Source organism: Hirundo rustica, chromosome 2 (genome assembly GCF_015227805.2).
Source record: "Hirundo rustica isolate bHirRus1 chromosome 2, bHirRus1.pri.v3, whole genome shotgun sequence".
In the NCBI taxonomy this organism is placed as follows: domain Eukaryota; kingdom Metazoa; phylum Chordata; class Aves; order Passeriformes; family Hirundinidae; genus Hirundo; species Hirundo rustica.
In genome coordinates this window covers 88,153,790-88,175,466 of record NC_053451.1, presented here as the reverse complement: position 1 = coordinate 88,175,466, position 21,677 = coordinate 88,153,790, and the positions used below count along the sequence as shown (strand labels likewise).

At 41.5% G+C, this 21,677-nt stretch overlaps 1 protein-coding gene across 2 annotated transcripts in view; it reads left to right on the top strand.

Moving 5' to 3' along the window:
* LONRF2 (LON peptidase N-terminal domain and ring finger 2) overlaps window positions 1-21,114 on the top strand; it is a 51,396-nt gene extending 30,282 nt beyond the window's left edge. For both annotated transcript variants that reach the window (XM_040056513.2, XM_040056512.2), the window contains 11 exons: window positions 1,518-1,636; window positions 4,853-4,975; window positions 5,922-6,083; window positions 6,546-6,771; window positions 8,776-8,872; window positions 9,230-9,344; window positions 10,552-10,673; window positions 11,496-11,654; window positions 14,609-14,771; window positions 16,739-16,888; window positions 17,233-21,114. In XM_040056513.2, coding sequence (XP_039912447.1) covers window positions 1,568-1,636; window positions 4,853-4,975; window positions 5,922-6,083; window positions 6,546-6,771; window positions 8,776-8,872; window positions 9,230-9,344; window positions 10,552-10,673; window positions 11,496-11,654; window positions 14,609-14,771; window positions 16,739-16,888; window positions 17,233-17,391 — 1,545 coding nt within the window. In that variant the 5' untranslated portion in view covers window positions 1,518-1,567 and the 3' untranslated portion in view covers window positions 17,392-21,114. The remainder of the gene's footprint in view (window positions 1-1,517; window positions 1,637-4,852; window positions 4,976-5,921; window positions 6,084-6,545; window positions 6,772-8,775; window positions 8,873-9,229; window positions 9,345-10,551; window positions 10,674-11,495; window positions 11,655-14,608; window positions 14,772-16,738; window positions 16,889-17,232) is intronic.
* Window positions 21,115-21,677: the final 563 nt, after the last annotated feature.

Sequence of the window (21,677 nt, the reverse complement as noted above, 5' to 3'; positions counted from 1 at the left end):
TGCTCTGTGTCCGTGCATACGTGTTTGTACCTGGGCTGTGTGTGGATAATGTGTTCCTACTGAGGGTATGTTTAGGATACTGGCGCTGAAGTGAGACGCAAACAGTGAAGCCAAAGCAGACTGAAGAGAGCAGAAGTATGGAGACAGGAGCCCTGTGTGTTAATATGTGTAAGGTGACACTTGGTGGAAAAGTTTGAATGTGAGTAAGTTTGGATGTAAAGTTTAAAATTTGCAGAAACGTGATACTGTCTCTCAGCATACCTTGGAGCCTTTGTAAAGTTTATTACTAGTTTTGACAGTTTCCCAGCTCACGTTTAGGAAAGGATTACTGCACTTAGCTACCAGCAGCTAGTTTCCAGAGGCCTCTCCCAGTACATGAAGGTCAACAGTGATCAAGAGTAAAGCTCTCATAAATCCCATCACCTATGATGACATAACTGAGCAAAAGCAGAGCATCATTTGGGACTTAGTGTGTGTTTTTCAAGGATGCTGCCGCAGCCTGCTGCACTGTCCTTCTTTCCAAGTTGGGTGCCTTGTGGCAGGGAGGTGGAGAATTCATTGGACCATGGGGCTTAGGGTGGTCGCTAATGGCTTGGAGCTGTTGGGCAGATGGCTGCCAGTGGCCTTGTCCAGGTGTTTGGTCATGGCGTTGTCACAGTTTAGCACCTTATTAACAGCTTCCATCACACGAAAGAGCGCGCTGTCAGCGAGTTTGTCCCTGACACCAACTGGGAGAGGAAGAAGCTATTCATGTTCTGGAGGGCAGGACTCATTCAAACGTACAACCTGGGGCATGGGCTGAGCAGCCTTGCCTGCTTCTGCAAAGGAAGTATACCTGGGACATGATAACCCTGTGCAGCAGGATGGGCTGGACTAGACAGCAGTTCTGCAGAAAAGATCTGGAGGTCCTGGTGGACAGGCTGAATGAACATGGATCAGCCAGTGTTTCTGTGGCTCTATGAAATTAAAATCTGTTGTAGAGACCTTAAGAAAGGACAGAATAATAATACTTGGGAGGTTCATAATCCATGTGATTTGTGAATTTGTGGAGGCAAGGTGTGTGATCACGAGAGGTTTGCTTGCCCTGGGGAAGGCAAGCGGATATGAAGTGTAAAGGTAGCATGCGTTTCTGTTACTCAGTGGCTTCTGGGAATGTTCTAGCTCTAATCCTGCGCTGGTGATTTCTTCACACTGAGGATAGAAATGCTTGCAGCTTTTTTGGTTTTGTTTTCTGAGGTGTCCTGTAAGCAAGATGGGGAGAACAGCAATGGTGTCCTCTTTGTGGATATGAAGTATGTCTTGCTAGATAAAACACAGAGGTTGCCTCAGGGTGAGAAGAATGTATTTTAAGCAGGAAAGAATGAAGGAATTACCTTTTTTTCCATTACAGGAGAGTATAAATGTAATGGGTGTGAAGTAGTGATTTTTTTTTGGTTACAGTGGCTGGATATGAGGTTATTTAACATGTCCTAGTATTTCTTTTCGTGACGTTCCTTGCAACTGTTTTTGTTTTTCAGCTCCTTGCAAGTGTTCATTAATAGCACAGCGGGCAGAGCTCTGTACGTTGATGAAAAATTACCAGCAAGCTCTTCACGATGCGGACATCCTGTGCCGGAACAAACCCCACTGGCCCACGGTACGGTGCTTGTTTCTTGTAAAGACCAAAATGAAAACTGTTTCTTCTCGGGGCTTCTCTCTGTGCCGGGGACAGTGCTGCTGGGGGTGTTGTTGGAAGAACATTGTGGCATTAACAGGGCCAAAACCACTTCAGGTTCTTCAAAGAACAAGTCTGGAAGGTCCTCAGAATCTTTCCAGCTGGTGGGATTTTGGTGATGGGCAGCTGGTGGTGTGGTTTTGTTCATGCTGGTGCCTATTATCTGTTACAGCTTGTGCTGCAGCTTGGCAGCAGAGTCAGTCCCTAAGGCTCTGGCCGCCCAGGATGGCCCTGCAGGTCCCTCTGGGATGATGTGGCCTCAGGAAGTGAGTGGCTTTGACGCCCCGCTGGCCAATGTGTTTCTCTGAGGAGCCGCCCAGACTGTACTTTAGGATTGTTTTCCTTCCCTCGTTAATCCTAAGATTTCATGTCTGGGATGTCTACCTGTGTCGTCGTGTTTCTTAGAGGGGTTGGGATTTTTTCATAACCAAAGGACATGCTACAAGGAGCAGTGGACTGTTTGAAGCAAGTATCAGAAATGATATTAGGAGAGAGAGAAATTGAAGAAGCACCTGGTTGCCTGAGGCTGGATTGAATATCCAGCAGTCTACCCCACCTAGGATTACACCTGCAGTCAGTCTCTCTCCTATCAGAAGCAAAATTGCAGCACAGGTTTGAGCAGATAAAGCCTCTGGCTGCTTTCTGGGGAGAGCGAAGTCTGGAGAATTGGGGAAGGATTTTAGGCAGGCATTGTCTTCCTGTAGAGACTAAGAAGGTATTGCATAAATGTCTCGGCTTCCTGCCTGAGCAAGCAGGGCTGTGCATCTAGTGCTCCATTCCCAGTCAGGGTTGATGCAGAGCAGGCAGAGAGGTGCTGTTTGAAACACTGAGTCTCTGGCAAGTTGGGTAGTTGTCTCTGAAGGCTATCTATCCTGTCACCCATTAAAACCTTTCATGTTGGAAGGCAGTTCATAATCTTCCCCTGCATCCAGTTTGCTTCTCTGTCTAGGATAATTTCTCATCAAGTCAGGAATCCCATCTCGGGTGATGCTGGCTGGGTTTCTGTGCAGAGGGAGAAAAAATAATTATACACATTCTGATGTTTTCTTGAAGTGTCTTCTGTTTGCCTGAATCCATGGAAATGTGATGCGTGTCAGTCGTAGGTGGATAAAGGTTTCATTAATCACATCTCTGAAGAATGTTAATTGAAAATGAAATCTGTCATCATGGTGTAAGCAGCAGTGTTTCAAACGTACTTCACTTGTACTTTCTTGTTTGTGAGGACACCAGCATAAGATGTGCTGACCCAGAATCCATGTTCTCCAGGAGTTCTGGGCATCTGCTTTGTTTTGTGTATTGCATCTCATCCAGGCAGAGATTAGCTCAAAACATTTGCTGTGTAGTTAAAAAAACAAACCCAACATAAAATTAAACTTAATTCTGGGAGTAGCTCCTAGGATTCAAGTGTTCACCTACCAGTATCTTTTGGCTTATTGATAGCAGATGTAGTGGCTTGCTGAGTTACTGGTGAAACTCCTTGCTATGCTGTAGTCATTGGAGCTATAGATAAGTTGGTTTCTTTTCAGTTGCTATGAAAACCGAGTCCTGGGACTCTGTAAGGCAGGAAGAAGTTTCCAGTTGTGTTTTTATATGGAGGGTAGACAGAGATGCCCTCCTTCCTGCTGCTCGTTGTCCTCCTTGGAACTCCCCTTCAGTCTGATGCTTGTCAGGGGTATATGAAAATAGGAAAGGGAAGGTGGCAGCAGTAGTCTCTGAAGTCTAGGGACCTCTAGTCCCTGGGCCTAACTCCTGGTGGTGGATCTTTAGGTACTTTGTGGACAGCCCAGCTCAGTCCTCCCTTGCAGGTCAGATAAGGACATTGCTCTTACGGCCCTGGAGTTCAAATGAGCTTGTAGGCTCCCCAGTGCAGTGCAGTAATGCTGACAGTGGTGGCAGGCATGTAAAAGGTTATATGGCGGCTGTGCAAGCATCTAGGTTAGAAGGTCAGGGTCAGGCCCCACAGTGTCTCTCTTCTTACTGCATTGAGGAAAAGAAAAATTTATCTCATCTGAGGAAAATCGATGTGTACTCAGACTTCTTGTGCAGGTCAGCAAATGATAATTGTGTTAATTAACCTGGCCCATGCAGTGCTTGCTACTTGCTTTTGCCATGAGCCTTCTTCCAGTTCCAGTGGAATGGTAAAGATCTTAACAGGTCTCAGCTTGGAGGGCAGTACCGAAAGAATGAAGGAGTTACCTGCTCAGGAAGATTATGTGATACTGCATCTTTCAGCATTATGATGGAGGAAGAAAAGTGGATCTGCTTATCTAGCCAGTCTCTTAGATGGATGAAGCTGTACTTTCTGTACAGGCTAGAGATGGTCATGTGGGTCAGGGGTGGACCTGTAGAACATGTTTCTGTCTAATGAGCAAGAGGGGAATTCTTAAATGCACACTTAGTTTCTTCTCATTGTAAAGGAAGTAATTTCCATAGTCAGATTAGAGCATATATGCAGATTGATATCTGTGGATAAGTTAGAGGTGAAGCATTCCTCTCTTGATACTAGTAAAAGTAAAGTAGGGTTTATTCCCAAGCTGGCTACCATAGCTGTTGGCCTTGGATGTGTTACTCCAGAACATGGGAGAGGTAGGGTGGGCTAAAATGCTTCAGGTTAAGCATTGGTACGTTGCCCTAAATTCATGATGGTTTGGGGCCAAATAAAACAGGTGAAAAATGGTCTCTGTCCTAGTAAGACACCCAGGAGAAGTGACTATCATGAACTCTCTCCGCTGCCACTTCCAGGCTGCCCTGTGCCACTGCCTTTTCAAGTGCAGGTGCATCACTTTCTGAGTTTGTCCTGGTATGTGAAACTGTTCTCTGGTGTATCCAAGCACAGTGGGATGTGTAGTAGACTTTGTCCCTAGAGGGGGAAAAATATCCCTCCTTATTCCCAGCTCTTCTCTCAGGAAATGAGCAATGGTTTTGGCAAGGAATGATGCAGCAGAGGGTTACTGGGGAATCTTTCTTCACCAGAAGGGACTGAATTTCTTCAAGTCACACATGTCAAAGAGGTTCTTACCCAAAAGACATCTTGTTCTTCACCTGCAGAATGACTTGAACTGCCAGGTTTGTTTTCAGGTGTCTTGCTGCCATTTCAGAAATGATCTCTAGATTTGTACATTTCCTTTGTGTGAACAGGGCCATTATGTGAAAGCAAAAGCTCTTTCTGGATTGGAAAGGACTGAGGAAGCATTGAAGGAATTTCTCTATTGTGTTGCCTTAAATCCTGAATGGAGCTCAATGAAGAAAGAAGCCCAAAAGGTATAAAATATATTTACTGGCTACTTGGCCATTCTGCTGCTTTTAATCCCACAGCCAAGTAAAATTCAAGGTATTTCAGGTGATTGTAAAAACCCAAAGGATAGTTTGATTCAGTAGATTCTCCTGTAAACCTTTTTAGCAGTATGCTATGTGAGGCATTTTTTGGGTTTGGTTGATGCCTCAGCCAGAGGGATTATATATTTGTGAATTCCACTGCATAGGCTTGAGGCTGCTAATTTTAGCACCCGTGGAAAAATGACTTCTATCTGGGAAGTGGCTGAGGATGGACAAGAGGAAGCTGTGTGCTGCCCTGTCCTGGAAAAATCCTGCAGTCTTTGTAGCATTTTGTTCCTTATGGGAAGTTAGACACATTAAGTGCTAACAGCCCATCATCATGTTCTCTGTGACCATCCATACAGGCAGCTTTTTATAAAAATGAGATGACGATTTGGCAAGATGCTTGGTGGGGACTGGTGAGAGGGGGAACAGGCTCTACACAGCTTTAAGCTGGGGATTAAATCTGCTTGAGGATGGAGGAGATGGATAAAGAACACAAGGAATGTATAAACACATCTCTTTTAACTGGTTTTGATGGGAGAGCATGGTCTGAAGACTTCTGGAGGCAGGGTCTGAGTGTCAAAATGGAGATGGGTAGAATCAGGAGGAGTATCCAACAAACTGCTGCCCTGGATGCTCTTGAGGAGTAGAAGCCTTTGTTAAGGGAGACGGACACCAGGAGAGCACCTTGAAATGTGACTATGGCTGTGGTGGGCACTGCCATTCAGGTTTTCCATGGGCATTGGGAAATGCAGGGTGTCTTAGATGTTGCAAGCTTCTTGGCAGGAAGAAACTGTGGAGTTTGTGCATCTGTGTTCACACAAACATAAATATCTATGTTGTAATTATTATTTTTTTCTTTTTTTTTTTTTTCTCTCTAATTGACTAGATAATGTGTGAGATGTTTTTCCCAGCCTTTGAAAATGTGCATGATAGTCTAACAGCACCTTTCTCTAGTCGAACATCCCATACAAGATTGAAACCTGCATTTCTGAGTAGCATAAACACACAGTCAGCTGTGGAAGATAACTCTGTTGCTGGGTCCTCAAAGGTAAAGCAAAAAGCATTCAACATAAAAATACAAAAAATAGCGCATGGATCTTTCTGATCTGTGTAACATTGTCTTTGTCTGCACCTGTGTAGGTACTTATTTTCATGGTAAGCCTGTTCTTCCCATTGCTATTGGACCTCTTATTGGGATGTACTTCCTCAGAAAAATAAGAGAGTTAACCTTTTTCTTCAGAAAACAATGTGATGCCTTCATGTGGGGGTCAGTTGTGTTTTGTGGTTTTTTTCTACTGAAGGTTTAGTATGACAAGGACATAATTTCTAGAGACGGGAGCTGTAGGGAGAGACATGACCCTAGTTCATGCAGTTGGGAAGTGACCCTTGGTACAGACCTTTCTCTTTGCTAGGCTTCTCGTGGGAACATTGATCTATTGCTGATAAAACTAATAGATGAAAGCAAACCAAAATTGTCTCATGCTGTATATAACTGTTCTTATTTTTTTAGGATACTGTGTTCAGGTTAACAAAAACCCCGTCCCAAGAATCTGATGTATTCAGAAGCACTGATTCTTCTGTTACCCATCACGTTCTGGATCTCTACTTTGATGACAACAAGAAGTCTTTGGGAGCTATTCTCTCCAGTTTACCTGGGGTTGGCTTAAAAAGAAAGCTGTCCAGTGATATGAGGGATTTGCAGAGCTTGGATGTCCCCAGTAAAATTCTTAAAAAAGGTTTGTGTTGTAGCTTAGAAAAGCAATTTCTTTTGCACGTACTCAAAAACTGCAAATGGTTTTACTCCTCCCTTTTTATAGGTGTCAATAAAACATTCCCTGCAGGAATTGGGATGATATTTTGTTCTCTGATGTGTTTGGTTTTGTTTCTGCTCTAACAACCTGTTTACCTTATTCCAGAGCAGCTTAAGTTCATTGAATGAAAACTGTATTTTTCTTTCTCAAATGGGGCATTTCCAGTGTAATGTATGTGTAATCCACTCACAGTTTAATCTTCATGTTGGTAGTGCTGTTTCCATTTTCTAGGTTTCAGCTATAGCTGAACTTCATTGTCTTTCTATATGATTGAAAGATGAAGTAAGCCTGGAAACTAATCTTTAACTGGCATTAGAAACAGTCACATGCAATTCTACATGAAATTTTCCAACCAAACAAAGAAGCCTTTTAAAGGGTAGTAAGTCCCCACCCCCCAGTTTTCTATTACTTGATATAGCTGTGCTTACAACTTGTATGCTTCTCAAGCTTCTAACAAAGACTTCCAGAGTGGCTTTAGTACTCGAGGCTAAAAATGCTGAAGACAGTACTTCACTGAGTAGTGTAATAATTGGTTAACATAGACTTTGAAAATGTTGCTGTGCTGGTGTGATTTTTTTTCCCCTTAAAGAAAAAAACAAAACAGCCCACACCTTGAAAAGTTTGACTTCTGCCTGAAAGTGTTCCAGGTTGTCAAGTACAGCTGTCTGTGACCTCCACAAGAGATCGATATATGGCCAGTTTCTGATAATGTTGCTGTGGAGGAAAAATACCTGTACTTGCCTGTGAACTGCAGACTCAGTAAACAGATTGTGAAATCTGACCCACCTGTATCTTCACAGGGAAGGCCAGAGGTCGTGTTTTACCCATAAGCACTAATTTCTGGTCTGTGCTAGGTCCCAGGGCCATATTACTATTTGCAGAATTAACACAGCCAGGTTCTTGCAATTACTAAATGCTAACATGTGACATGTAGGTTAAAGATAGCACTGTTTTTCTTTGTAGGCCACACACCACCTATCCTGTCTGTGCTCAAGATAAACCAGATGCTGAGCATAAGTTACTCATTAGCAAAGTATCCTAGAATTTTAATTTAACATAAAAAGCAGAGCTTTTTAACAGTCAAGTGTTTGGTTAATAAAAAACATGTGGAGGCAGCAGTCACGGCTCTGTTGCAACTCATCAAAAAGATGCAAATTTTAAAAGAAGTTGCAGAGTTTTACACACAAGTTTGCTTGTGTAAATTTCAACAGAAGCTGGAGCTGATAGCTTTTGAGCCTAAGTGATGCTGCTGTGAAGTTTGAAGTGCATACCCTTAAAGTGAGTTTAACCCAGAGATATAAACCACCCACTAAAATCAATCTAAATAGAATTTTAAGTGAAGTGTTTTGCCTCTCTGTTTGCAGATTGTTGTGCTAGTAAGAGCTGTGTTAGCTAATGCCACTCCACTAGTCCTTTTAACTTTTAAGCTGTCTGAAATTTGGGATTTCTACAACAGCCTAGTCTAGAAAAATGTTAGCCTTTTTATATTTGTAAGAAAAATTACCCCTGCTGAGAAATCTGTAATAAACAGTGATGAAATATTTTGACTGTGTGTAAACAAATTAAATTCTGGACTTAGTGTACTTGAAAACATCTGGCTTGGCTGATGTGGGGCTGGTGGTGGGAAAGCAATAGCAGAATATTTTAAAAACTAGTCTAGAAAAACCCACAACATAATCATTTTTGGAGAAGCAAATAATGGGTATTCAGCTCTAAAGTGTATTCTCTGGGCACAGACATCATCCTCTGCTACCCAAAAGATCTCCTACCAAAAATCTAAAACTTAGATGGGAAGTATATTTATTAGAAACAAAACTAAAAAGAAAATGCATGAATCGGGTTCTTTATGGAAAAGTCAACAGTGTAAAGAACATTGGAAAATGCAGTAATGCTTACGTCTTGACTATAATAATCTTCTTGACTACTTAGATGGAGATGTTTTACCTGAAAACACCACTGACACTTCGAGTGAGATACCAACAACTCTGGTGGATGCGTCAGACTTTGAGTGTTCCCTCTGCATGAGGTATGACTGTGTTGACCTGGCATTAACATAACAAAGCCTCTCTAGCTTCTGAAAAAAGTTATCATGGTGTAAAAAGAGAGACCTGCCAGAGAATGTCTAAATCAATACTCTGTTCCTTTTTGCTGAACCTCAGATTTGGTGAATCTTTACGGAAGTGGTTTTCTTATGTATGTGGTTCTCCATTGTTTACCATTTGTAAAAACGAAAACCATTTTGTATCCATGGATAACGCTGTCACCTGTTGTTTATACAAAAGCAGAAAAGAAAGAAAGAGCGAGGACTAGTAACTCCTCTCCACACATTGGGGATTGTTTCTGTTGGCAGCTTAGTGTTTCTGTTCCATGTTTTCATGTTAAGGTTGTTCTACGAACCTGTTACCACACCCTGTGGACACACCTTTTGCCTCAAATGCCTTGAGCGTTGCCTTGACCATAATCCACTTTGCCCACTCTGCAAGGAAAAGCTTTCAGAAGTAAGTATATCCTTGCCCCAATTAACAAACCTGCAAAAACTAGTGTTCTTCTGAAGACATCTATGTGGAGATTTTCTGTGCTCTACTTCAGAGCTGCACCCAAAGCAGCAGGGTGAGGGAGGTGATTCTGCCCCTCTAGTGAGACCCCGCCTGGAGTGTTGCATCCAGCTCTGGGGTCCCCAGCACAGGGGAGCAAGTCCAGAGAAGGGCCATGAACATGGTCTGGGGCTGGAGCACCACTCCTATGAGGAAAGGCCAAGAGCTGTTAATCAGCCTGGTGAGGAAAAGGCTCTGGGAAGACCTGATCCGAGCCTTACAGTACTTCAAGGGGGTTTATAAAAAAGATAGGGACGGGCATTTTAGTAGAGGGGTAATGCTTTTAAAGTGAAAGACAGTTGATTTGAAGAGATTAGATGTAAGTAAGAAATTTTTTACCATGAGGGTGATAAGACTCTGGAAGAGGTTGCCCAGGGAGTTGGCCAGATTCTCCATCGCTGGAAACATTAAAGGTCATGTTGGATTGACTCTGAGCAATCTGATCCATTTGAAGATGTCCCTGCTCACTGAAGGGGTTGGACTAGATGACATTTAAAGGTTCCTTCCAATCCAAACTTCTTTGATCCTGTGAAACTGGATCAAGACACTACTGACAGCATCAAGCTATGCACAGACTCAGGGACTCATTTACTCAAGGATATGCTTGGCATTCATTGGAATACAGTTTTGCTGGTTCTTAAAGAAATGGAGGCTTCCAGTATCACATCAGGCTCATGCCTGAGGACCCCAAGCCATAGCTGTGTTCATACCAAATTTTCAGTTTGTGTGGAAACTGGTGTATAAGGAATGGTTGCTCCTTGGTCAACACTTGTCAGCAGCCAACATAATGTATCCCATACACAGTACTTGCCAGTAAGCTGACAGCTGTAGGTGAAAAAGATACACGTGTCTTTGCAAAAGTGAGGATGAGCTGCCTTTTCTTCCTAGTACAACTCTTGCCAAAAAAGGGTATGGGGTTAGAGTTGAAAGGACAGTGGGGTGAACCACATAGGCTGAAGTGGACGTTTTGGTGCCTGGAGGCTGAAAAGGGTGAGGAATTTGTACAGTCCCTGACTAATGTGCACTTTGGCCTCAGGGAAGAGTGGGCTGGGAGGAAGAGATGTTACTTGTCTTCTTGTTACCAGACTTAAGAGTTGACTCTTCCTTGTAGTTTCTGGCAAGCAGAACTTACAAGAAGACCGTCCTTACAGAAGAGCTGATAGTCCGTTACTTGCCAGAGGAATTATCTGAAAGGAAGAAAGTTTATGAGGAAGAAATGAAGGAATTGTCAAAGTAGGCTCTCTTTATACTACTGACAGCTGTTACAAAATTGTATTTTTCAATCTAAATTACTGAAGAAGATTAATTTGCTTATGAAAAGGCACCAAAGGAATGAAATTGTAAATGAACCTGCCAGATGTTTTGTATTTTTGATGCGTATGTTGCAGATAAACAAGTGACAATGTGCTTGGATAGTGGAGAGGCACAACAATATTCTTAAGATAATTGCTTTTTTTCTCTGCAACAACTTAATAGCTCTAGAAGATACCATGGGGGTTTTCTGGGAGTAGAATTCAAATTATCAGTGGGTTATACTTCGGGTCAGGAGTTCAAGGACGCAGTTTTGTCAGTGACTTGTGCATGTTGTGCTATAACTCAGCTAAAAAGCAAAACAAAACATGCAGTTAATCCCCCAAAACATTAAGTGGATTAATGGGCTTTGAAATCAAAGGGGTTTACTGAGTTTGGCGATTCTCTGCTGTCTTGCTTTGAACATGGCTGGTTCTCAAGTACTTTGTTACTGTGAAAAGCTGTCACCAAAGTCTTGCCATTTGTATCTAAGATGTATCACTAGGCACGTTTTTGGGAAATTGGCTGTTCCTTGACTTTTTTTCCTTTATGGAAGTAGGCTGGAGGGATTGTTTACTTATTATGTTAAGGAAAAGAGTCCTGAAATATTGTTTGTCATGTGAAAATGGTAAACCTCGAAGAGATATGCATTTAAAAAGATTGAGTCTAAGGAAGCCATTTGTCTTATATTAAGGATATATGCTGAATATAGCAGCACCCAGAAAAAAAAGTTGATTTTTTTTTTTTTAAACAATTTTCTTACAGTTTGAATAAAGATGTTCCCATCTTCGTATGTACCATGGCCTTTCCTACCATCCCTTGTCCACTCCATGTCTTTGAACCTCGTTATCGCCTAATGATAAGAAGATGCATGGAAACTGGTACCAAGCAGTTTGGCATGTGCTTAGCTGATGAATTAAAAGGGTAAGGAGATGAGCTGAGAATGTCCTGTTGCAAAGGCTGCTGTGAGCTAATGGAATACTGCAGCACAGTATACTTGTCTCCCCAAACCACTGTGGTTCCTTCCAGTCCTGTATGAACTAACACTAAAGTTGCTTGCTTCTTAGTTCTGAACTTTAAACATTCCTTTTTACACAAAAATGTAATTTTATTACTCCCCTCTTGGATAATATCAAGAATGCCACACAACCTGCTCCTACAGGCTCCAGAAATAGCATTTAATTGGCTGTGTGTTTGGAAAGCTTGCTGGCCTGTTTGTTCCAGTGAAAACTGACTGTCTGGGTAAGATTCCCCCTCTGTCTACTCAGTTGAAAAAAATAAAATAAAAAACAAAACAAACATAAGGCAAAACATCCAGACCTTCCTGAAAGAATGGTATCATTTTAATGAGACAAAGTATACCCTTGGCTGAGAAGTCTGTTTTGCTGCTGAATGTTGAATTTGAGTGTTTGTCTTTACTGCTGTGTTGCAATGTCTAAACTATCTGCAGTGAGTGGGTTTGTCTTTCTATATGATCACACCTTTCATTCATTTTTGTGAATTCTGACACTGATGTGTTTCCAGCTCCCTATGCAGAGACTGACTAGATTAAAGGTCCCTTACAATACAAAACTATTCTCTGATTCTACGAAAGCCTTCAAGTTTAACTATTTCACAGATAATGGGGTTTTGAGAGCATGCTCATGGGAGAAGCATGAGGTGATCTTGAGAGGTCTGCCTTATGAGATGCAATAGTTGCTGACTTCAGAAGCTGCACTGGCAAACTGTGGAATGGATGACGAACATGGGAATTTTTAAGAACACAGTAGACAGGCATCCTCAGGAGCAGTATTTTTGTATGTGATCATCACTGGAGCTGAGAGGGGGGCAGTCATTACTGAAGCTTGGCAGCCTTTCCTTGTCTACTCCCTGCTTCTTGGGCAGGAGGGAAATTGTATTTTTCTTCCAGACTGGACAGTAAGGTAGCTGTAAGAATACAGGACATGCTGCAGCTTCCAGTCAGCTGTGGCTGTGCTGCAATGCCATTTGGCATGCTGTCAGTACTGCACTCAGTGGAGTTCAGACTCCAGTAGCAGCTGATGCTCCACAGTCCCTTTCAGGCCTATTAGCAATTTTTTGGAAGCGAATACTTGTGAGAGTGAGGACAGAATTACCCTAGGACTTCAATGATGAGTATCATTTTATCCCTGTAGGCTTATGGAAGAGCCAAACTTATTTGCCATCACGTACAATAATACAGAGGGCCAAGGCGTTGCAATCCCCAAAACACAATAATTGGTTTGTTAGATAACATCATGAAGGGTATTTTAAAATGCAACAGTATAGTTAGATTTCTATGTCCTGTCTGAGTTACTAAAAGAATTAAGCTTTTTGAGCATGATAACTTAAATAACTGAAGCGCAGGTAACCTTCATCTGCAGACACCTGGCAGGCTGTTCCAACTTCTTACACAAGTAAAGAAGTTCTTCTGTTTATTCAAAATTGCGAAATCAACTTGGGAATTCAAGAAGTGGGGAAACTTGTTTTGCCTCATCTACTGAGACATGGATACATACCTCCCTTGAAAAACAGTGACAAAGCATGTTTAGTTCATTATCTTCCTCTGTTTTTTTTTTTTTTCTCCATTTTAACTTATAATTGGTAAAACAATATAGTCTCTTAATGTTGTCAGCTCATTTTATGCCTGTTTCCAGGTGCTTTCTTGTCTCTCTGATTCAGGTCCCTGTCTACCCAAAAGTAACTCCTCTAAGAACAAAAAAGAAAAAATCATCAATTCTCTATTAATTTCTAAATCCAGTATGGATATCACTAAAATAATTAATTAAAAACAATTGTTACGTAGCTTTTTAAATAGTGTATAGTGTAATATTGCTATAATAAACTAACAGACTTGCTTTTTAAAATCAGTCCTACTGGTAGAGCACCAGGACTTAGCTGTGTGTAGCTCTGCTCCTCCTGCTCTTCCTGATTTTTTCCTGTACACTGGCTGGGAGTTGTGAACAGTTGTTCACAGTGGTGAGCCTTGCCCCCCACCCCTCCTGAACCCATGGTTTCTGGTAGAGCAGACACAGGAGTCATTTCTTCATCACTGTTGTAAGAAATGGCCAAGCCCTAGTTAAACAAGCATATCCATGATAAAGAATTTATCAGACCCTGCAGGGTCTGGGTATCTTTAGTTGAGACTAGATACAGTGCTTTCTTCTTAACAGTAGGCTGAGGTGTAGACCTGCAGATGTATTGTGGTGAAGAGTCATTGTGCAATCAGCCGCTAGTGAAATCACTGCACCACAAAGGTAGAGTTAAGTAAGCTTGATAAAGTAAAAGTTTATTGCGTGCTTGTTTGCAGGGTGTGATTAAAACCTGTGTCTACTTTAAATATAATGGATATAAATGTGCTTTTGTGAAGAGGATATTTGGGTTTGATTTGAGTTTGTTTTTTATAAAGGAAACAAATGCAAGAAAAGACTTGCTATATAGAAAAGCCTTTTTCTTCTAAAGCCTGCAGTCTTCTGCTTACACCTTTGAGTAGGGGGCACAGCCCTCACAGCCATGCATTTGTTGCTCAGTTTCTATATTTCCTTACAGTATCTTTACCCATCTTGTTTTCTTTGCAAACCAGATGAATTTGCCACCAGCAGCTGGCAACTCCCAGCATGAAACATGCTTCATTTAGTTTCCCATCCCTTTCCAACCCTCCCACCCCACAAACCTGCCCTGAAAATGCTGCTGCCCAGGTCCTCTGAGGGAAGGCAGAAAGGGTGGGGGTTGTGTGGCTTATGTGAATAAGCACAAATGTATTGTCACCAAAGAAGAATCCTCTTTCAAATAAGAAATGGTGAATTAGGCCCAGTATTTGTCCTGATGTCTATAAAACACTTGTTGATGACTTCCGCTTTTATGCCCTTCTGTCATTTCAGATTTGCAGATCATGGCTGTATATTAGAGATCAGGGACGTAAAGTTTTTTCCTGATGGACGCTCAGTTGTTGATACAGTTGGTGTCCGTCGTTTTAGGGTCTTAAGCCATGGCCAGCGAGATGGATATAACACAGCAAACATCGAGTATCTTGAAGATAAAAAGGTGATCTATGGTGCAAAGTTATTCATACCCATGTATTGCTGGATTCACTTAAATAGCCTTTCCTTGTTGCATTTCAAGCTAGCTGTGCATTATTTTTTAAGCCAATATCATTACAAATACACCAAAGCTCTGTTTTAAAAACCATGGAACAAACTTTGTATCTTCTTTCCCCTTTCTTCCTTTCTTCCCTTTTAATTATCTCTGCTTAAAGTGTTACACTTCTTTCATGGATCTCAAAGTAGCTTCTAGGATGCTGAGGTCATGGTGTGTAGGTGAGGTCAGAGCCACATTTTAAAACTGGTACAGAATTTAAAGCCTTTTAAAAACACATCCCCCTGTTAGTAGAGAACTGATTGTTCTCTTGCACTGAACAGACAGTTGGCACACTTCATATGTCCTCCAAGTTCTCATTTACAGAACAGGTCCTCAAATAAATGTGGGAATCTGCTCTTAAAATGAGTTCTTAGGGACACGTAAGTTAACCATACCCTGAACAAGCATCCATTAGAGCTGAGAGGAGAGAAATGCAGAGAGGGGAGTAGCTTTTAAAAACAAGTGCTCTTAGCAAACCTGCATCAAGGCAGGTGTTTGTGATGGGTATTGGCCAAAAGCTGAATTTTTGGCCATGCTTTCTGGATCATCTTCAGACTGTGTCTATAAAACCTTGGTAGCTGTTAACATTGAGCTTAGCAGTAATTTCCTGCCAGTTGATGAAGTCAGTTTGGTCATATAGCTCTGGTGCACTCTCACAGTTGAAGTGAAAGTCTGTAAAGCCTTAGCAGTGCTTTTCTAACCTGTGCAGGGTGATGCAGTTGTTTGCCAGGGTATGAAAGGTTGAGCTCAGGGAGGTGCCCCTGCCTGTGAAAGGCTGGAAAAGGCAGTCTGCTCAGAGTGAGGGCTGTGCTCTGTTTAAATCCCTAGCAAAGAGTAGTGGAACTCAGGTATGCAGGCATTGTTTATAGACGGTTCCAGAGATCCACCTCTTTGTAATTAGAGTGAGATTTGCCTTGTCTCACATTGGAGGCTGGTGTCTGTTCAGTGCCCAACATCCATATGTCTGATGGTCAAAAATCTCAGTCCAAAGAAACCTGTTTTATATCCTCTTAGATACTTACCTTAAGATGAGATGAACTACTCTGTAGAACTACTTCTCCTTGATTGTGAAGGGCAACCAGAGCAGCTAGATGAGATGTGTATCTGAGTGAGTAGCCTAGGTGAAAGGTGAAGCATGTGCGCCTATGCGATATGCACATGTTAAAGGGAAAAAAAAACCCCAAACAACTCCAAACAAAAATCCAGAATCAAAACCCCCGCAAATCACCAATTTGTAGTGATTTTTGCTTATGCCATTTTTTTTTTCCCTAATAGCTTACAGTAGGCCTGTGCAACTAAAACACTCTGCTTCAATGAGGATGTTTTTTCATGGCTGTTTCTGATATTGGGAAAGCATCACTTTCCCTACTTCCTGCCTGCTTGGGTGTCTACTCTCCTCCTCTCCTTGGCTGTCCTACCATGGCCTTAACACTTGTATAAAATAGTGCTGGTCTCTTAAGTGCTGTAGCCCCCCCGTGTCCGTGCTCGGTGGCAGTAGTGTTTGTTTTGTTTTGCCAGATGATGTACCACTGTGCAGAGGTCATACTGTGACAGGGACTCCGGGTTGTGGGTTTGAGATAATAAATATGTCCCAGGATTAGACAGTATATTCTTTTATTATGCCAGCATTTAGGAACGGATACTAGTGAGGCAGTTACTGCTCCAGGAAATATCACTTCAGAACATCTAGGGGAGGGTAAAAAGACTCCAGCATCACAGGTTTGAAATCTGAGACTTAGGCACAGTTGGTTTAGATAAGAGCATTTGAGCAGCTGTAGTCACTGCATTATTTTGCTTCGTTTGCTTCTGGGAAAGCATATGGTCTCCACGGTATCAAACCTCTTTTGTTCCATCTCCCTTCTTTTAACAAAAAGGTTGAAGGACCAGAATATGAAGAACTTGTCCGCCTTCATGATTCAGTCTATGATCAAGCTGTTGCCTGGTTCACTTCTCTTAAAGACAATATGAAAGTGCAAATTCTCAATCATTTTGGATCTATGCCAGGAAAAGAACCAGAGCCACAGGTAATAAAACCTGCCTATTAATGCAGCCTTATACTACACAGAATTTTAACACTAGACTTTTCTGACAGGTATTTGCTGTGATTTTATACATTCTAAACTCTTACTTACCCAATTTTGGTCTGTTGGCACGAAGCATGTTAAACAATATACCTGTGTAATTTGGTAGCCGAAGAGATAAGTCTTAATTATGTATACTGATAAAGAGAACAGCTGCAATTACGTGTTCAATTGTTGCTTGTTTTTTGGTGACTTTCTTCGCAAATAGAAGATGAGAAGAAAGGTGGTGTTATTCCTGGGGCTGGGCTGGCGAATACATAACTGCATGTTTTTCCATCCTTTTGCAGAGCAACCCCAGTGGTCCTGCCTGGTACTGGTGGCTCTTGGCAGTGTTGCCTCTGGAAAACAGAGCTCAGCTGGCTATATTGGCTATGACCTCCCTGAAAGATCGTCTGATCGCCATCAGGCGCGTGTTGATATTTGTGACTCGCAAAAGACCCAGATAACATGGACTTGTGAGTGGGCACCAAGAACATCTCATGACAGGTTGTTCTGGGGGAGGGCAAAGGGGAAGGGGTTGTTTTTTGCATTTTTTTATAATTCCTTCAAGAAGGAACAGCCCTTTCTGACTGCGTCCTGCATCCATCGATTGCATCGGTTTGTTATCTGGGTATTCACCAAACCTTTCACACTTTCCTGTTGTCCTGGTGAAAACTGAGCCTCTACAGAGCTGTGCTACATTTAGATTGTAGCTGATGGATGTGGACAATTGCTTCAAAGTACTTTGATAGAATTGATGTTTCTAGCCAAGAGAGTTAAGTACTAGAGTAGCGCCATTGGCCTGCATGTGATCTGGATTTTCACTCAGTAGGAAGAGGAAACTGGACGGTGGATTGAAGAGGTGTTTCCTAGACTTTCTTGATGGTAGTGAACAGAAGAGGAGTTACGCTGCCCAGCAGAAGGATGCACAAGGACTATAACCAACAGTACTCTCGGTTAGTGAATTGGAAGGCAGTCTGTCATATACCCGCATCTCCCTCTCTCTATTCAGCAAATAACAGTCTGAGGAACAAACAGGTTAAGCTGTTTGTAGTCAAGGCATCTGAGGATATTTATCTGAAAGAATAATAGCTACTGAATAAGCACACTATTTGGTAGCCTTAGGTAATCCCTCCTTTGTGATTTACATGTTGTAGCAGAATAAGTATATACAAAATGTTTGGAAAGATGTGCTTTGGTTTCTTTGAAGAGAAAACCCAAAGTAATCCTAGCCAGTCTTACTGCTAAATTCAAACCAAGCCGCTCACTAAAGTATGATAAACATTGCTGTGAAATAATGATTTCACCCCAAGTACGAGGGAGGCATGCTGCAGTTTACTTCTGAACATCTGCTCTACGAGTGGAACCAGCGAGGATGAAAGGTGGGGAGGTTTCCATCTCCCTCCTTCCTGCAGTGACATGCCAACCTCCCATTACGTGGGGGTTGTCTCTACTGAACGTGTTTCAAACCTGAAAGTATTGTAGTTTAGTACCAGTTGCTGTATGTGATGGAAATCAGTCCACAGTAACACCATGAAAGGAGTCACAAACCGAACCTATAAAGGCAAGTCTCAATGCAAGCTTCAGTCAGGTGTTAATCTTCATTTGTCTCTTTGATTTTTTTTTTTTTTTGTGTATTGTTTTGTTAATATCTAACTTAGCTATTAAATTGATCACTTGTCAGTCAAATGATCAACATATGCTCAACTGCCAATGAAATAACTCAGTGTTACCAATTCAATTGGCATCGTTTCCTATAACTAGAACTGATACTACCAACAGGGAAAAAAAAAAGTTGACTTGAATCTCGATGTGCTGCAAGCATCGCAAGACCAATGTAAAGACTTGTTCATGTACAAAAGTCTGGTAAGAAGAAATGGCTGCTTACCTAAATGGTCAAAGTGCCTGGTTTCTTTTTTAGTTCATTTCTCCTTATTTGTCAATGAAGAGGTATTTAAACTTTTTTTTTTTTTTCCACTTTGTACATGAATTCTGGAAGAAGACTGCATTAAAATGCGGTGATCGGCATATATTACCTGCTCTGGTTGGGTATTGTAGTTATAACCTCTGTGGTCTGGGAAACAAAAATTCATTTTTTTTTCCTTTCAGCAAATGGCTACCACAAATGGTTTCTGTAACATACCCTGAATGTACTGTAACTGCCTCTACCTTGAACACGCCTTTTATATTTAAGTAGTTTGTAAGTATATTCTCTGAATTGTGAAGTGCATAATGTACAACCAATGATGTCATAACCTCTACAGTAGCCTTCTGCAAGTTCTGCTACCACCACCAAAATACTCAAAATTCAAGTTGAATGCATTTCCTCCAGGATTTGAAGATTATGACAAGGAATTCACGGAAGTATAAAGGGATTGTTGTACTTCTGGGGAGGAAATTTCAGAAATCAGTAGGTCTTCAGCCAACTGTCAGCTGAGCTACTGAAGGGTGATTTTGCAAACTAATTCTCAGACCAGAAGATGGACTGTATTTGATCTCGCAATCCTTTCTGTTCAGCTTCCTGTTCTTCCCATTCCTTTCCATGCTGTGTATTTCTTCAAGACTCATTCATCTTGCTTGTTTGTGTGTCTGGCCTAGTTTTGAGTATTACTAGTTTAGCTGGAAGAGGTTGCTGATAGTATTTGTATATTGCTGCTCCCCGATCTTATATGTGCTTAATTTTACAGATAGGAGTGCATTTAAGGAAAAAAATATCAAGGTGCTAGTTAGTCTTGGCTTTGCCTCAGTAAATGTTCATGTTAATATTCTTCTCTGCAAAAGTGATTTTTTTCAAGATAACTACTTCTGAGGTACTTCTGACAGAAAACCCTATGAAATGAGAGGTTGTTTACTGCTGTTTTGTAATGTGTAAAGACATTCTACATGGGAAGTGACATTACTGTGTTCATGAAGGCCTGCATAGTTAATAGAGTGATCGTTATTGAAAAGAAAGCTGAACTGTAGAGGGATTTTTTTTTAGTCAAGGTTTAAAGCGGTTTGTGAATATTTCAGTGACTGATGTTTTGGATAAATGATAACAACAAAGGAATTGTCTGTGTATGGATGCAAATAATAATATTAGCAGCCCAAAGCTGACATTTCTTCCAAAACATTGAATGCTGATCAAATAGCAAAGCTTTAATAAATAGATAAAATCACCACTGCCCTGTGGTACTTGCTTTTTGAGGGGAAGTACCGGTTTCATTTTTACCAAATCACCTCTGCCATATAATATCAGCAGCATCCAGTAGTACCTCACAGGAAATACTGTCTCGTTGCTCTCTAGAGGAAATGTCTGTGCTACAGCCAGTCTGCGCTTAGGTGTAACTTGTTGCCAAGGTACGTGTGGAAGCATTGGAGCTGAGCTCCTGGAAGAGATAGACAGGATTTGTTGCCTTTCTAGCTCATTACACTTTTCTTGCTGTCCAAGCAAGGATGCTGGGGTATATGATGAGTCTTTTCACTGTGGTGAATGTGGCCCTTCTTTATACATCATAAAGAGGCCAAAAAGAAAAAAAAAAAAAATCCCTCTACCTCTACACCTGTTGTTCACCTGTAAAATTTCAAGCTACAAAATGATATATATATATATTTTAACCTTTTTTGTCTTTCAGAAGCATACCAATTGTTTGCCACTGAGGCCTTTTATCTACTGTATTTTAATATGTTCATTTGATAGTCATCAAGATATCTTTGTACTTCTAACCTGTAGAACTTGTCATGTTTCTTACTGCTCCTTTTTCCTTGTCCTCCAGTCCACTTTTAAATTGATAAATAGAAAGCTGTACACTCTATTCCTGTTACATTTTACACTAGTGGAACTGGTATTTTGGTAGCGCCTTAATTTTGCAGTTGTGAAATGATTGTATCAACTCTTATCTGGGGCTTCTGACCAGATGTAAATGAGTATGTTTAATGTAGATAAACTTGAAACCATTTTTTACTGTTTTAAAGCTAGAAATGAAATGGAGTGTGTACATATGTATAAATATAAATTATTAATCCGCACCTTTTTGTATCTAGTAAATACAGGAGAAGTTCATGTTCTAACCACATTTGGCACTTCCTGTTGCATAAACAAAGCCAAAACTTTTTTTAAAAATTGCTGTGTTCATTTCATGTGTATTTGCAATATTCATGGGAAATGTGTTTAATTTATGTGATATTTGGAATAAACCAGGTTGAATTTATGAGAGTGTGAGTTCATGGGGAGAGCTTTATCACTGTGAGGATTAAGTGCTAGAGCCAAGGTGAAGACGGTCTGAATGAAACAAGCCGCTGCTGTCAGAACAGGGGTGACAGTTTGATTTCCTGACAGGAGCCCAAGGGCTGAGAATTGGCCTCAAGAGGCTTTAAGAAGCAGATGGCATCCCAGAAGCAGTGGTTAGATGTTGGGGTTCATAAGTTGCATGGCAATTGTTTTATGCCCAGTGGGAGGAGGTGAGGGGAGTCTGCAGAGGTTGTGGCACAGTGGGGTTTGCTGGGCACCAGGGGTGACAGTGGGTGTGAATGTGAGGGTTGGAGGGCCTCTAAATTAGGGAGACTGGAGGAGTTGAGGGGTCCTCAGCAAGGGCTGGGACGGAGGAGGTGAACCTTTAGGTTTCTCAGTTTTGCATTGTGACAAAGATGGGTTATGATCATGAAATGAGCTCTTTTGTAGCTCATTGGATTAGTTTGTAGCCTTAAGCGTGACCTGACTGGCCCGATAGACTAAGCTCTAAAAAATACATGGTTACAGTGAAGAACAACAAAT